The following is a 16,119-nucleotide window of genomic DNA, read 5'->3' as shown; positions in this document are numbered from 1 at the left end:
AGATGTGTCAAATATACTATGGTTTCCTTTTGGGGTAAGAGATTCTGGGGGCTTTTCAAGTTTCTCGGTACAGAACATCTAGGGACATTACTGTTGGGGGCAGAGTCCCTGGGTATGAAGTGACTCACGCTTGCTTTGCTGTCCCATCACCAGGGTCCACTCACTTTCTCTGCAGACACGTTCTCTCTCTAGACTAACAGAAAATGTTCCAATGTAAATAATGGCTTTTGAAATTAATATCTTTTTCTCAAAATATTTATAAGTTATTGAAACAAATTATAAATAAAAATATATATCAATATTGTCTGCATTGAGATTCTTCATGGGACACAAATTAGAACTTTGGTTTTATATTCACTAGAAGTTACGATTTTGGTTTAGTTCTCTACAGATGAAGGAAGAAAACTTCAAACATTCCTGAAATTTTGAAACAAATGCAAACACAAGTTAACTTTTATCTACTCAATATAACAAATTAGAGATAAATCACCTGTAGTTTCTTTGATAAACAGAATTATTAAAGTTAAAAAAAAGACATAAATTGGTATTCTTTTTTTGGTACAAAATGTTGGTTTTATTAAAGCACAAGGACAGGACCTGTGGGCAGAAAAATGTGGTGCTATAGCAGTATTATTCTTTAGCAATAGAGGAAAGAGGCAATAAAGTTATGATTGTATTTTAAATGATCTAGTGTACATTAACCAACTTTTGGATATTTTGGAAAATGTGCTTCAAGATGCCAAAAATAGCCATAATCTATTATAAACAGGTTGTTGGATTTAACACAATAAAATCATATTGTTTCTGTGGTTAAAAATAATTCAGATGCACTCCTGGTAGAAGGACCAGTAAATGGAGATTTTTTTTCTGTATGAAGCGATTTGTGAAAATGATGCCTTAGAGGACAATGAATCCAGGCTTAATGAATTGTGACTCCTTTGGGCATGAAGAAGGTAAATGAAAATCAGATATTCTGTACAGGAAGACAGACACAAGCACATTGAAGGCAACTTATTTACCACCTACTGTTTTTCTGAGAGGTTGAGAGAATTACCAACATAAAATCCTGTGTGCGTTGTATGGCTTGGCTGGAAGAGGAATTACCATGGAGTTAACTGATGTCTCTGGGTTTTCTCTTTTGGTTTGGACTAGACAAGAAAAAGCTGTTCCTGCATAAAACTGGAGTCTGCGCTTTGGTTTAGGGGTCAGTTTTTTTGAATAAGCCCTGCCTACTCTGAATCTAGATGCTAAGTAAAATACTGAAAATAATTAAAATTAATACTCTCCTCATGCGAGGAGCTGAGCTATAATGGATATTTTTAGAGTCATCTCAAAATAAGCAAAACTATTAATATTATTCTTTTAATGACTTTTTAGAGAAAAGCAAACAAAAACATGACAGTAATGTCTCTATGCTCAGAAATAATCTAACATTCCTATGAATAATTACTACTCTATGTCTGGCATTTACACGAAAACATACCTAGTTGTATCAGTGTTGAAACCTTTATAGAGTAGAAGGTACTTTTCTGCTTTGGTTTTCATTTTTAGAAAAAAAAAAAAAAAAGAATTTTCAGAAATCCAAAAATACTGGGCATTTTAGGAATTAAAAAAGAAAACGAATCATTTTCTCATTAGCCCATGCTAATAAGATATCCAGGATATATTGGTGGAAGAAAAAATTCAAATATTAAGTATGATCCTAGTTTCATTGAAAAAAAGAACATACATGAATAAAGACGTGTGTTCATATGCAGACAACATTTTTAACAGGACATGGAAGAAACTATTAGAATGAACACAAATATTAGCCAGACAGAGGGGTTTTATTTTTTATTTACACTATTGTTTATTGGTTAAAATTTTAAAACTATGAGCATATAATACTTTTATAGTAAAACAACTTAAAATCATTAAAAATTTTTTTAAAACAGGAATTTTAACAACCTTCCTACCCAAATAAATGGATGATATAGATTCATGCTTAGGCTGGCAAAAATAAAGAGCCTAAGAAAACAAGATCCAAAATATAAACACAAATAAACCAAGGCTATCGGCACTATTTTCTTTTTTTCAAATCTCGGTTTTTTTCCTCTCCCTGATAGCACCAATATTCTTCCTTCTATTAGATGCAAATTTATAGCACCTCATGCTACAAATGTTCTGGAGTGAGCTTAAGGAAAGCATTCTCTCTCACTCCCCTGCACCACAGGTCATCACTGATGTGTCTGGGGACCTTCTGGCCTATCGTGGAGAGTCGCCACCTCCAGCCCTGTGCCTGCCACCTGTCCTGGGAGAGCCCGATGATGCCATCACCCACTGACATTGCAGTGAACTCGATGAAAAGCTGGAAGGTACCTGGCATGAGCAGCAACAGGACAGGTGTGTTCCACTTGGAAGGACTTATAGGATTCAGCAGCTGCCAAGCTTTTAAAAAGGTATAATTTTACTTCTTATTCTTTGAATAGAGTTTGAATAGAGAAAATTTAAAGAAGAAAGAAAACTATTGAGGTTTCCTTTTTTCCTTAAAAAGTACAGAGAGTACAATTCTAAAAACTTGCACATGGAGACGAGCACCATGAAGCAGATATTCACAGGAATGTGAAAGCTGGTGTGACACAAACTGTGGCTGGCTGTGTGGAGGGCAGCTGTCCATGCTGCGGACTAGTATAAGGGACAAAAGGGGCACTGGTCTGACAACATAAAGGCCCAGCTCTCAGCTAGGAGTCATCCTGAACTAAACTCTTACAAGTCCTCTGGATCTTGATTTCCTTATCCATAAAATGAAGGGATTGACTAGAATCACTGTGGATGATCTCTAGGGTTCCTTCCAGGTCACCAGTTCTGTCAGTCTAAGAATATAGGACCTTCCCCTCCCCAATTCTAGGCACTTATCATAAAAGACTACTTTTCATGTTCTTTTTAAACACATCTTTTATATGATAATAAATATAAAACTTGCTCTTGAAATTAAACATCTGATAGAATTTGTGGCAGGATCTTGATAAAATCAAACCATATATATCCTGATAAAGGAACTCAACTGAAGAAATGCAACTATGCCAGGTGCTAAGGAAGCCCAGTGACACATTTCTTAAGGGCTGGCTGTTGGCATCATGACTCAGAGTGAACCCAAGGCATTTTGATTACTTGGGACAACATTACTGTTTCTTCTTTTTATATAAGCAGAGATCATTCTTGATATTTTCCCGTAGAGAGAAGTCAAACATTACTTAACTACACACCTGGTACCTCCATCCCTAAGAAGAAAACCATGTAGGATTCTATTGTAACACATGGATTCAGACCAAGCAGATCAAATCATGCTCTTCAACAAAAGAGATCTATGCACCTTAAACCCTAAAGGCCATTGGAGTTCCTTCTCAACCATGAGAACTTTACTACTCCTTTGCCCACATGGAATCTTACCCTCTGCAACTTCCTTGCTTTACCTATTTTTTTTTTTTAATTATTTAATTTTTTATTTGACAGAGAAATCACAAGTAGGCAGAGAGGCAGGCAGATAGGAAGGGAGAAGCAGGCTCCCCGCTGAGCAGAGAGCCCGATGCGGGGCTCGATCCCAGGACTCTGGGATCATGACCTGAGCCGAAGGCAGAGGCTCAACCCACTGAGCCACTCAGGTGCCCCCTTGCTTTACCTATTTTAAGTTCTTTTAAAATGCTTTACATTGCATGTCTGTGAGTTCCTTTAACTCTATTTAGAATTAGTGAGGGCAGCAGTGAGATTAGGGTCAAGATGGATATTTGAAGAATTGGTCCACTGGGATATAAATATAAAGGTATACATTAAATACAGAGATCAGTCTGTGAGAGGAAAAAGCACACAACACTAAAAAATCAATGAAGACTACGATGCAGTGAGTTCTTCTAAGTGGAGGAGGGGTGGCCGAGGTAGTGAGAACCAGGGACTCTGAGAAGCAGGTAAGAGGTCTCTATCCACAGGGACATCAGGAAGAGGAAGGGGCAGTACCAACTTCCCAGGCAGCCAGTAAGATACTGACCAAGTTCCTTCTAGCTCCTCCTCCAGCTGAGGCAGAAGGAGTTCAAGGCTACTGCATGTAGGCGTGGGGGTTGAGTAACCCAAATTTCAAAGGTCAGTACGATGTGGAGTCAGGGATACCAGTAAGTCACTGTAAGTAAACGTTATGTATTTCATAGCATCTCACACAGTTCTTGACACAGACTAGGAATATTGTGAGCTGTTACAATGAATCCCTGGTGTTAATGTTATAAATGCTTTCATTGCATTAAATGTCTTTAGGTTGTAAGTTTACATCAGTATCTCCTTAAATTCTTAAATTTGGTGCTCACTTCCAAACAATGGATAATGTTACACATGCAACATGTGCCCAAATTCCTTAACAATCCTTTGAACTGTATCCTCTGTTGTCCCCATACTGTCACAGGCAACCACTGCCATATGTCCTTGCTGTATTTGAAACCGGCGCTTTACCTAGAAACTTTTTTTTTTTTTTTTCCAGTTCTTTGTAGCACAGTCTATTTGTTCTCACATAACCCAATCATGAACCCCAGGGATCTGGAGTTAACACTGCCCCCCTCTTAGCTCTCTGTTGCTAATTTTAGGTTATTATTCTTTCTTTCTTTCTTTCTTTCTTTTTTTAAGGTAATCTCTATACCCAACAGGGGCTTGAACTCACAACCCCAAGACCAAGAGTTGCATGCTCTACCAACTGAGCCAGCCAGGTGCCCCACAGGATATTATACTTTCAAAGCACTCCTCCTTGGATGCCTTGACACCTGCCTAGACCATCTCTTATTTGTCTCTGTAGCTGTTACCTTCAGACCTTATAGTTACTCTAACACATAATGGTTCTCAATGTTGGCCACGCATTAGAACAATCTGGAAAGCTTTTGAAATCTACCCATGCTGAGCTCCCATTCTAGGCCAATTCAATCACTTTGTCGGTATGGGGACATGCCTCAGTATTGATTTTTAAAATTTCTTAGTTGATTTCAATGTGCAGGACTTCAGCTCTTGCTTTCCCAGTGTCCCCTGCATTCCAACCTTTGCAACAATCCCAGAACTTGAAAATCGAAGAGTACAACCTGTGCACCGCTCTGGGTCCTAATTCCTTGGCCAGTTCAATTTGAACCATGTGTCCTTCAATAGCACTTCATCTCTTACACACACTCTGAATTTATCAGACCCTCGAGTTGCTGAACATCTGAAGTATTAAATAAGCAAAAGTGTCTGCGGGCTTACAGACCACAGTTCTGGCTTGTTAGCTTCTTCTTTTTTTTTTTTTTAAAGAAGATTTTTTTTTTTTTGGAAGATTTTATTTATTTCTTTGACAGAGACAGATCAGAAGTAGGCAGAAAGGAAGGCAGAGAGAGGAGGAAGCAGGCTCCCTGCCGAGCAGAGAGCCCTATGCAGGACTGGATCCCAGGACCCTGAGATCATGACCCGAGCTGAAGGCAGAGGCCTTAACCCACTGAGCCACCCAGGCGCCCCGCTTGTTAGCTTCTTTATGACACTCTGCCTCCTCCAGGGTGTGTGTACGCGGCTTCCTGCAATCTTGCAGAGAATGCTGTTTTCTAAGGCTGCCAGTCTTATTCTGATTCCATGCCCTTTCCAATCTGGCCAGCCCTCTGCGGCGTGTCTGTCACCCCAGTGACTCTCTTAACAACACAATCATATCTTTTATCCTCTTGTGCTTGATCACTTTCCCAACTGCCCCAACTACCTATCATGCCAAATATGCCTTCTCCGCTGCTATGGCCGGGATGCTGAGCACTACTGAAGAAAAAAAATCCAACTACACAGAATTATGCCGCTTACATTTTTAGGGCATCCAAATATCAGCTCTTAGCACTACTTATGAACCCCTTTATGTTCCAAATGAGTTCCTGCTCCTACTACCCGTACAGGTGCTCTAATGGTCACTATTCTTCTAACTGCTTTGACTTCCACTTTCGAAGTGGACCTTCTGTATGTTTTGGAGGACAAAACGGTATCTGTAATTTCTAGAGTTTCACTCTATCAACTTCTCTGTATCCCTCACTGACGTAGAGGGGCACTGCTCTAAGTTCAGCACTGCTGACACTTTTAGCCAGATAATCGTTTGGTGGGGTGGGGATTGTCCTCTGCATTCTAATATGGTGAGCAATATCTATGATTTCCACCCATCAGATGCAGTAGTAGCCCCCCGCATGCATGTATTTGCAAAAACATCTCCAGACACTGCCAAATGTCTCCTGGGAGGCAAAATCACCCTAGGCTGAGAACCACTGTTGTAAGCCAAGACTAATTTATCAACCTGTCTTTCTGATAAAAACCTCTTGCTTCCACCAAGATCCATGTGTGCTTTCTTTATCTATCTCCAACCTGAAACTGTCCATTGGTTTTGTCTCCTTAGAATATAAATTTCCATGTCACTCCATATTTAGAAAGTCATTTCTAGGATGCCTGGGTGGTTCAGTCTGTTAAGCATCTGCCTTGGGCTCAGGTCATGATCCCGAGATCCTGGGATTAAGCCCTGCATCAGCCTCCTTGCTCAGCGGGAAGCCTGCTTCTCCCTCTCCCTCTACAGCTCACTCTCTCTCTCAATAAATAAAATCTTTAAAAAAAAAAAAGTCATTCCTAGAAGTTTATCGCCCACCAGTCACCATGTGACTCCCCCCCCCACCCAAGTGAAGCTCTGGGAATGACTTCCATGAGTTCACTTGCTGAGGCCTCATTGTACTCTTCAAACCTTGTCATGCTAGTATCAATCATTGATACTTCTGCACAGGTGCCAGGGTTCTCCTGATCACTAAATGGTCAGACAGACTAACTGACTGGCTGTCTCTGACACTACTGACTATACCCTCCTTGACCCTCTCCTGTCCCCTGGTTTCCAGAATACTTTTCTTCTGGTTTTTCCTTCCACTTCGATTATTTTTTCTTAATCTCTCCTCTTCCTCAGACTGTCCCTTAAATAACAGTGTTCATTTGGGATTCTGTCCTTGGCCTTTCTCTCAGAACTCTACAACATTTTTTTCTTCTGGGCTATCTCCTTCGTTACAAGCTTCAACTCTTCTGCTGCAGTACACTGAATACACTAACTCCTCCCCATGTGATCTGAAGCCCTACCTTTTCTCAGATTCCAGTCCTGCATGTCAGACTCCCTAGGGAATATTTCTACAGACACCGCTAACAAATCCAGACACCTAAAATGGAACTCATCACAGCCTACTCCTACCACTGCCTGTCTCTAGATCTCCAAATCCACATATCCTTATTCTTTTATTATTTCTGTGATACCACCATCTGTCCAGTTGTATAATAAGCCAGAGCTTTAGCACAATCCTAGATTCCAATTTCTCTAATCATATCCAATCAATCATAAAACCCTGTCAATTATACTTATGCCCTCCTCTCCATCCCCACTAGTTCAGGTGTTTATATTTTATCTCAATGGTTTCCTAATGAATTTCTCTGACCCAGTTCTTAGAGACCTCTAAAATAACCACTGTGTGGCCACTAGAATGTATTTTTAACATGCAAATCTGCCCATGTCACTCCCTGGACTACCTCCTCTAGGGGATCTCCTTTGTCTGAAGGATTTACAACCTAAGCATCTCAGCAGAGCACACTAGGCTTTCCATGGCCTGGCTCTTGCATTTCTCCCATTCTCTCCATTAGCCCCTAAGATCCCCAAACAGAACCGTACCATACCACACCACACCTTTCTCAAGTTATTCCCTCTGCTAGAATGTCTTTTTCTACAATTCTCTACCTAGCATATACTTTTTCATCCTGCAAGCCTTAGCTCAAGCATGATCCCCTCTGGAAATTGCTCCTGGACTTCCCAGGGCACAGTTAGACGGTTTCTTCCTGGGTGTTTCTAACTCTAACCCAATGCATGGTGCACATATCTTTATTATAGTTCCTGCCACAGTCCACTGGAATTGCCATAGTCTGTGGCTGTCTCACACACTGGCCTGCAACCTCCTGATGGGGAAGTGCTTTGCCTACTCAATCTTGTTCCACTGAGGATCACAGAATGCCCAGCATGGAAATAAGCACTCAGTAAACACGGCTGAATGACCAGATGACACATGAGAGGTTCCACTGTCAAAACACTCTGTCGGGGGGACCACAACTGTATCATGACATGGTATTTGTACAAAAAAACGTACGTCAGTTCAAGGAGTCAAGAAGTGAAGTCATTCAGCCTAAGGCAAGAGCTAATGTTACATAATAAAGTAAGTTTAACAGGTAATATATATGATGGTACAGTGCTTATTAAGTTTTTCTACCAAAGTAGCACCATCAACAAAAGAATACTGACTGATATCCCTGGGGGATCTGATGGCACAGGCTAGAAACGGGACATTTCTCTAGCTAATATATCCATATTCATTTTAACTTGAAAACATTTTTGAAGTACTAGCAAGTAAGAGGAATGCTCCCAGAAAATAGAACCTACTTATTCTGTGGGCCCCAGGGACCTTTAGCGTTACTGTGTACCGCTCCGGTGGCATTGATGAGAGTGCCAGAATCACAGCTACAGAAATAAGTGTCCGCTGGATACTGCTCACACTTCAAGTCCCAAGTTCCAGTCTGGTTCCACATCCCATCACTTGGGCTGTGACTTGGGGCCTACTTTAATCTCTCTTGAGCCTCCTTGGTTTCCTTATCTGGAAAGTGGCTTTAATAATATTATGCTAATGATTATAAAATAATATTTGCCTTATATATTCCATAATGTTGGTGTCAATAGTCAAAGAAATAATAATGAAAGCCATGAAATATATAAGCATGAAAAATGAAGTAGTATTTTATACAGAGAGAGCAAAAATTAACTTCATAGGCAATCCATATTCTTGAAAACATTTACCTTTTGAGCAGCTGAAGAAGGTTTTTCCACTTTGGTTTTTTCCTTTGGGGTTAAATGAGGGGATCGCTCCTTTATCTCTGGAGGCAGTTCTTGATATAATGCTGGAATTGAACAAGGAGTGCATGTAATCAAACTGAGGAGTACTGAGCCAGGGGGGGAAATAAACAGTGATGGAGAGGGGGCAGATATGAAACTAAAGATCTTGATATTCACTTCCTTCATGTAACAATAAGCTACCTGGTACTTAGTGTTAAGAAAGAGATCTACAGCTATGAACATTAGTTATTAAAAGAACATAATTTATGGTTGGAAAGTTTTCATCAGCAGGATTTCAGAAACAGAAAACAGGTCCTTTTCACTTATTATGTGGTCATGCAGAGACTTGCTTATTTTATCTCAATTCACATTCACCAGGAACCCGCCATATGCAAGGCTGTCTGCTAGGTAATGCTGGAGCTGACAGAAGATGATCAAAAGACAGTCTTTGCTCTCAAGGAGCTTACAATCTGGTCGGAGATAGTATGTTCACAAGTAAGCGTAACATACAGCACAATGTGACATTATTCCGAAGAGAGATAATAAAGACAGATTCTGATATGGGTAGCAAAGGTTCAGTGCAAGAAGTGGTAAGTGTGTCAGACTCTGAAGAACAGGTAGGATTTTGCCAGGCAGAAGTATGGACAACGAATAATTTGGGAAGATGGTACAAAAGAAATGAACACAGGGCTAGGGCTACACATAATCTTGAATTTGTTCACAGGTTGAATTTGAGATTATATAATTGAGATACATAATTTGAGAATACATAATTATATAACTGAGATTATATAATAATAAAATATACATATAATTTATATAATCTTTTAATCTACAGTGTGGACTCTAAAAAGTTACATGGGAATTTTCAAGGACTAAAAAGAAAATGTGTTTCAGTGAAATGACAACCCTGGATGACTCTCAATTGAGAGAAATTGGTAAAATATACCAGACTGAAATTCTTTAACTATAAGATATATTAACTGGCTTTGTGTATGGGTTGATTTTATTAATGGCTTCCTTTATCTCTTATTGGAAAGGGTGTTAGATGTCATTAAGTGAATCTGTTCATGTTTTTCTTTCTGGTGCCTTAAGATATAAAAGGAGTAAGTTCTTTATAATGATGGGGGGGAACGTCCATTGTGTTGGTCTCTCAGAGAACATGGCTTTTAACTGAACAGCTGGTAGAGATTCTGTTCACATCTATACACTCCTTTAGAGCATTTGCTTGGCATATTTGGCTTCAGATAAAGATAAAGGACAATTTCTCCTACTATTTTTAGAGTGGAATATGCTGCTGATGGTCTTTTTTCTCCCCTAATGTTAAAACTGAGCAGGTGAGTTTTTGTTAAATTCAGGTTATAAAATAGGATAAAAGGGAAAAGAAGATAACCCCTGATGAAGTGAGAATTTCAAACATTATATTCTCAGGTTTTCTGAGAATTCTTTGTTTGTTCTGGCCTTTAAAAGCCTTTTTCAAGAAGCAGTGACTGATGCCAAAAGAAAGTATTAATTCTTCTGGGATACAATATGGAATTCTGGCAGTTGGAGGACAATCACTACTTGAAACATGGAATTAATTTCTGCATGCAGCCACCAAGCAGCACTGCAGTATGCTTTAGAAGTCGCATTTTGGTTATTATGGAAAAGAGTTAACTTTAGTGGATTTCTAACCCACTGCGGATGAAGTATCTACAGCCTCTCAAGATTCATAAGTTTAAGAGGTTATTTCTGCAAATTAACTAGATTCTAAAGTTAAAAATCTGGTATCATCCTCTCTAGAAATACACACATCACCTTTATCCTGTCTAGTGAAAAAAAGAGTTTAAATGTTTCCACTCGTGTCTGGAAGAAACAATGGGCTGTAATATCCAGTTAAAATTACAGAAATACTCTCGAGCCACTATGACTGCACAGGCAGCTCTCCTGATTTGGAAATGGAAGCTACTCCTGCTGCACTAGAGCTGCTGATGCAGTGAGAAGAGCCGTCACTGTGAAGGGGAGGGAAGAAACTGGGATATGTGAGGCAACCTGGAAGTGGCAAGTACTGAGCTTATGAAAAATGACTGGGAATTAACTTGTCCTGAAATTTCTTCCTTCCACACTGCGTTAATTTTTCTCCATTACATATCTTCTTTTGAACATTAAAAGTAGCTTAGGAGCTATCAATCATTTAGTACTCAAAGAAGAATTACAACAGTGGCACGGAGGAAATGAAGAATTTTGTTATGAGGGAGAGAAGTGGGTAATTTTTGAGACACTTAGCACTTTTGAGGGGAGGAGTTTGCTGAAAGCAGCCGATAAGCTGAGGGAAAGAGCTGCAGAGACAGTGAGCCCTGGAGAGTGGGGCAGGGGGGCCCTGGGAAGTACCAGGGTGTAGACAGGGTGGTGGGTGCAGAAAGAGAACTAATTTCATCTCTGCCTAGCCCAGCACCCAGTCCTCATGGATGAAATTATTCTTCCTGTTTTCCTTCATCTCCTTTGCTTTCAAAATCTAGAACTTAGGTAGGAATCAATAGTACTTTTGTTCTGCCAGTTTGGGTTAGATGGGGCTTTACAGACAAACCTGAAAGTCAACTGTTATTTATAATAATTTCTTCTTTGCAGAAACAAAAGACTTAACAATAATGATTCAAAAGGGAGTGTTTTCAAGGCTGTCTAGACTACCTTTTAAACCAGAACTATACAATTTCAGTGTTTCTGGAAGGAAGCTCATAGGTGACAGGGCTCAACTTCCTCATTCTACAGGAGGAAACTGAGGAGTATTGGTACTAGTGTCAAGTTTTCCTGACCCTTGAGTACTGGGCTTTCCTACCACACTACCGAGGGAACTGTCGATAGGAAGTATTCTCCTGAAGAAGCCCTGCTATACTTCTCCTCTTTCCTCAGTCTGTAAGCTATTTCATTTCCAGCTTCTCTGTTATCAGTTCTATTTGCGCCTCTCGAGGCCTGGGAGTAAATCGACAGCTCTCACAACTCCCGTGTAGAATTTCTCCTCCAGCTTCTTTCTTCTCACAAATGAGGACTTTATTTACCCAAGAATGAAACAACCTACTACAGGTTTGTTTCAGCAGGTTCCAGCTGGGACTGAGGTATGCAAAGTCAAAGAATGGGACTTGGGGAACTAGAGGTTCTGATGGTGCCTGTCAACTGAGGAGCTGCTGTGGCCAGAGGACAGCTGACACAACTGTGTGCAGAGCAGGGGGCGGGCAGAAAGGGCTGAAGAACAATGTCTCCGTAGCCAGACAGGCAGAGCCCCAGGATGAGTCTGTGAAGCAGATATTCCAATCTCAGAATGGAGTAGCTTTCTTGCGCATTACTGCCCCCTCTTTTTATTTATTTATTTTTGTATCACAAGAATGAAAAGCGATACCCATTGGTAAACATAAGCAAAAGTTACAAAGCAAGTAAATTAAAGGGTAGCAAATGATAAAATCTTGGACTATCAGTTACACCATATTCGTAAACCAGGAAGGGAGCATAAAACTTACTTTCACTAGCCACATGATTAGCTGGAAAATAACCTTCCTGTCCCTTTCCTATGCTGCCATACCACCAGTCTTCATTATCTTTGAAAAACACTCGGATAATGTCTCCGCGATGGATGGTTAGTTCATCTGATCGATTCGCTGTGTAGTCATAAAGAGCCACTACCTACGAGAGAGATAAGACCACCACAGCTTTATCACAACTGTACCACAGAGAAAACCCCCAACATTCACTTCCTCTTGCAGAAGAGCAGCTGAAACCAAAGCAGTACTTTGGTAAGTCTGAGGCTGTCTCAAGGTTTGCTAATGGGATCAGGGGTGGTGGGAACACAGCAGGAGAAGCAAGATAAAAGACTGTGGGATTGAGAAATGGTTAAGAGCATTCAATACACTAAGATTAGCTTCAAAATAGCAGATGTTAAATTTTTTTACAAGTGAATTACTTGTGAAGCAAATAAAAAAAAGGCTCACACACCATTCACTTTCTTAGAATTTTTATACTACCTTCAGATCCCATTTTCCCATCTCTAAGCAGATGTATTCGGAAAAAAAAAATTCTTCAGAATGTCAACAATTTTATAAAAAGGAAAGAGCAATGAAACAACCTGATTACATAACTTCATTGTGATCACTTGGTTTACTGTTAATGTTTCTTTTTAAGATCTATTTCCCCCAAAACACATGCTCTTTGGTTTTTCTATCCACAATCTAAATCTTTTGACTACCTTTAAAACACTCTTAATAAGGTTATTTTCACTAGATAAAAATTAAAGAGGAAAAGCCTTTCTATAAGAATTCTCTGTGTTGTACAGTAGTCACTATATTTGATTTTTTTCTTTTCCAAAAAGTTAAAATCAAAATGAATGAGTACACAGAAACTTAACAAATCCCTTATAGCAGTTACAAGGAAGATGCAGACCTTAATCCATTTTATATGTCATGCATTGTATAACGTAGGACATAGTATGTGTACTAAAGAATAAACTACTTCTTTTCCTACTTAAATGGGATTTGAAAATTAATAGGCGGTCCCTGGGTGGCTCAGTGCGTTAGGCGTCCTACTCTTGATCTTGACTCAGGTCCTGATCTCAGGTCATGAGTTCAAGCCCCACACTGAACATGGAGCCTACTTAATAAAAAAAAATTAGCAGGTTATACGACTATATATGTAATGGAAAATTATCATTATAATCCTTTGCATTTAGGTTGAGTACTCATTCACTTACTTAACAAGTATTTACTGAAATCCTAATGTGCCTAGTACAAGGCTAGGGGCTAGATATACAACAATAAATAGGATCCTTTCTAGAAGGGTTAACTCATTTAGGCTCTGCAGGAGAACAAAGGATAATCAGGAATTGGCTAGGTGAAGAGATGGAAAGTGTGTCTTGGGCAGACTGTACCACATGTGTGAGAGTCCAGGGAAGAGAAACCTACAATAGACTAATAACGGCGGGAGCCTGAATTAGAGGTAAGAGCCTCGCTAGCCAGGTGGGGGAGGTGAGGCTGCTGGGGTAAGTAGGGGCCAGATCAGGCATGCTATAGGAGCTCATACTCATACTACCGGCAACGGGAAGAGATAATGGTTTATGTAGGAGATGCCATAAGAGTTCACAAAACTCTGGATGGTGCTTTTTAAATTAATTTACAGTATTTATTAACACATTAACCAGGAGATTTTAATGGATAAATCTGGAATTACCTGCTGTCATTACCTGGTATAAGGGCAGTAATAATAATTTAAGTCAAATGGTACAAATGCCATTCCAAATGTACTGCCTAGCACAGTCTGTAATTCACAATGCATTATGCAGGATGTTGTTTCAAGTTTACAAATCTCTTATGACTTTGAGTGTACTGACGTCAAATCACTTATGTAAAAGTGGAACTTTTAACTCTTCGCTTTCTTCTTTCGTCTCCAAACCTTTTCTCCTTTATTCTTCTACCTGGTACTATCACAGAAGAAAGCTAATGAAAATGTTCTGAGTGCCTGCCACATTCTAGGTATGATGCTAGTGGCTTATGAAAGTTCTTATACAATCTGTAGGACAATCCTGTCAGGGTATGAATTCTTATTTCAATTTCATAAATGAGAAATTTTATGCACAGAGAAATTTAGTAACTTACTAAAGTTAACTATGAGTTACACTTTTTTTTTTCTTCAAACTAAATACATGTATAGGACATCTCAGTCTAGAATCAAACATTGAGGAAGAAGCAGCAGAGGGGAAGGGAGGGACAGAGATCCTAATCCCTCGTGAAAGATCAGACACATTTTTGGGTGGCACTATTAAAGTGGCTGACTGCAGAGAGGACCAACAATCCTGGGTCACTAGCAGGCCCACTGTGCTCCTTTCAAGACACCTGAGACCCAGTCCTAGAAAACTGTAAGCATCTGCTGCTGCTGTTCCTCATCCTAGCTCTGGTACACGGAAACAGCACAACTCTGACGAATCTTACAGAAGAAGAAAGGCCGTGTGCACTTATTTCTCTGAATAAGTACAGAGGTGGCTGCTGGGAAGAAGAGCACGAAAGATTCAGCTTGGGCAAGAGAATCATTTAGGGAGTCCCACATCAGGCTTGTGTCCTTGTGCGGATTTTGATAATGTGGAATTCATCAAACTGGAGTCAGAAAACCTTTCCTGAATTGTCTACCAGGGCCGGATGATAAAAGTTCCTTCAGAGGTACAGGGGTCCAAAAGATCTAGAAGATTCTACATTTCCGTTTTCCAATTAAATTATCCATGGATTGCCCTCCTCATATAATCAAATATATTGCCCTCCAAATATAATCAAATCTAGCACACCAGTTCTATGTGGCTTTCCAGTCCTGGTAAATACAATCCACTCTCTACATCCCTGTTGTGGACTGAATTGTATGCCGCCCTTTCCCCCCCGTACCCCCCCAAATTCATAGGTTGAAGCCCTCATCAGGTGACAGTATTTGGAGAGAGGGTCTTTAAATAGATACTTAAGGCCAAATGAGCTCATATGGGTGGGGCCCTAAACCAACAGGACTGGTGTCCTTACAAAAAAGAGGAAGAACTAGCAGGAGCACATGTGCACAGAGAAAAAGGACACAGGAGGACATTTTGAGAAAGCAGCTATCTGCAAGCCAAGGAGAGGTATCCTCAGAAGAAACTGACCCAGCTGGCTACTTGATTTTGGACTTCTAGCTTCTAGAACTGTGAGCAAATATATTTTTGTTGAAGCCCTCAGTTGATGGCACTTTGTTACAGCAGTCCTGGCAGACTAATACAGTTCTACAGCTGGATGGTGCTGGATGAATCACTCACTATGGCCTGTCATGGCACCGCAAATGGCCAATACTTCACTTCTAGCTATTTTGGGTCCTAACCAGCTTACAGAACTGCATCCAACACCATGATAGTATTATTTCCTGATGCAGAAACAATAAATGGCCTTGTCACCAACATCCTCAGGAGGGTGACGGCTGGGGAGGCTACATCCCTCAGAGCAAAGGAAGTATTTGGAGAATCTCATCCTCATACCATTACTGACATGAAAGTGCAAAACTGCTATACAGTGAGGAATCGTGTGCTTCACATGCCAAGTCTACATTATGGCAGTGGAATTATGACCATTCCTTCCTCATACTGAAGGTACATGACAAAAGCCATGTGGCTTATGATAATCTGCTTTACATTCCAGTGTGTGTTTTTATCCAATATGCCATCTTCTTATTTGAGGACTACTTACTCTCTTTTGAGC

General features: G+C 40.1%; 1 protein-coding gene across 1 annotated transcript in view; it reads right to left on the bottom strand.

The window, feature by feature from the left end:
- The window catches only part of AHI1 (Abelson helper integration site 1), a gene marked incomplete at its 3' end in the record, with an annotated part of 222,969 nt that overhangs the window by 41,130 nt on the left and 165,720 nt on the right, over positions 1 to 16,119 (bottom strand). Inside the window, 2 exon segments of the mRNA XM_080806476.1 lie at positions 8,864 to 8,964; positions 12,391 to 12,553. Of these exon segments, the coding sequence (XP_080662602.1) occupies positions 8,864 to 8,964; positions 12,391 to 12,553 (264 nt within the window).

Source organism: Martes martes, assembly GCF_963455335.1.
Source record: "Martes martes genome assembly, chromosome: 6".
Lineage (NCBI taxonomy): Eukaryota > Metazoa > Chordata > Mammalia > Carnivora > Mustelidae > Martes > Martes martes.
This window is presented reverse-complemented; position numbering and strand designations above follow the sequence as displayed.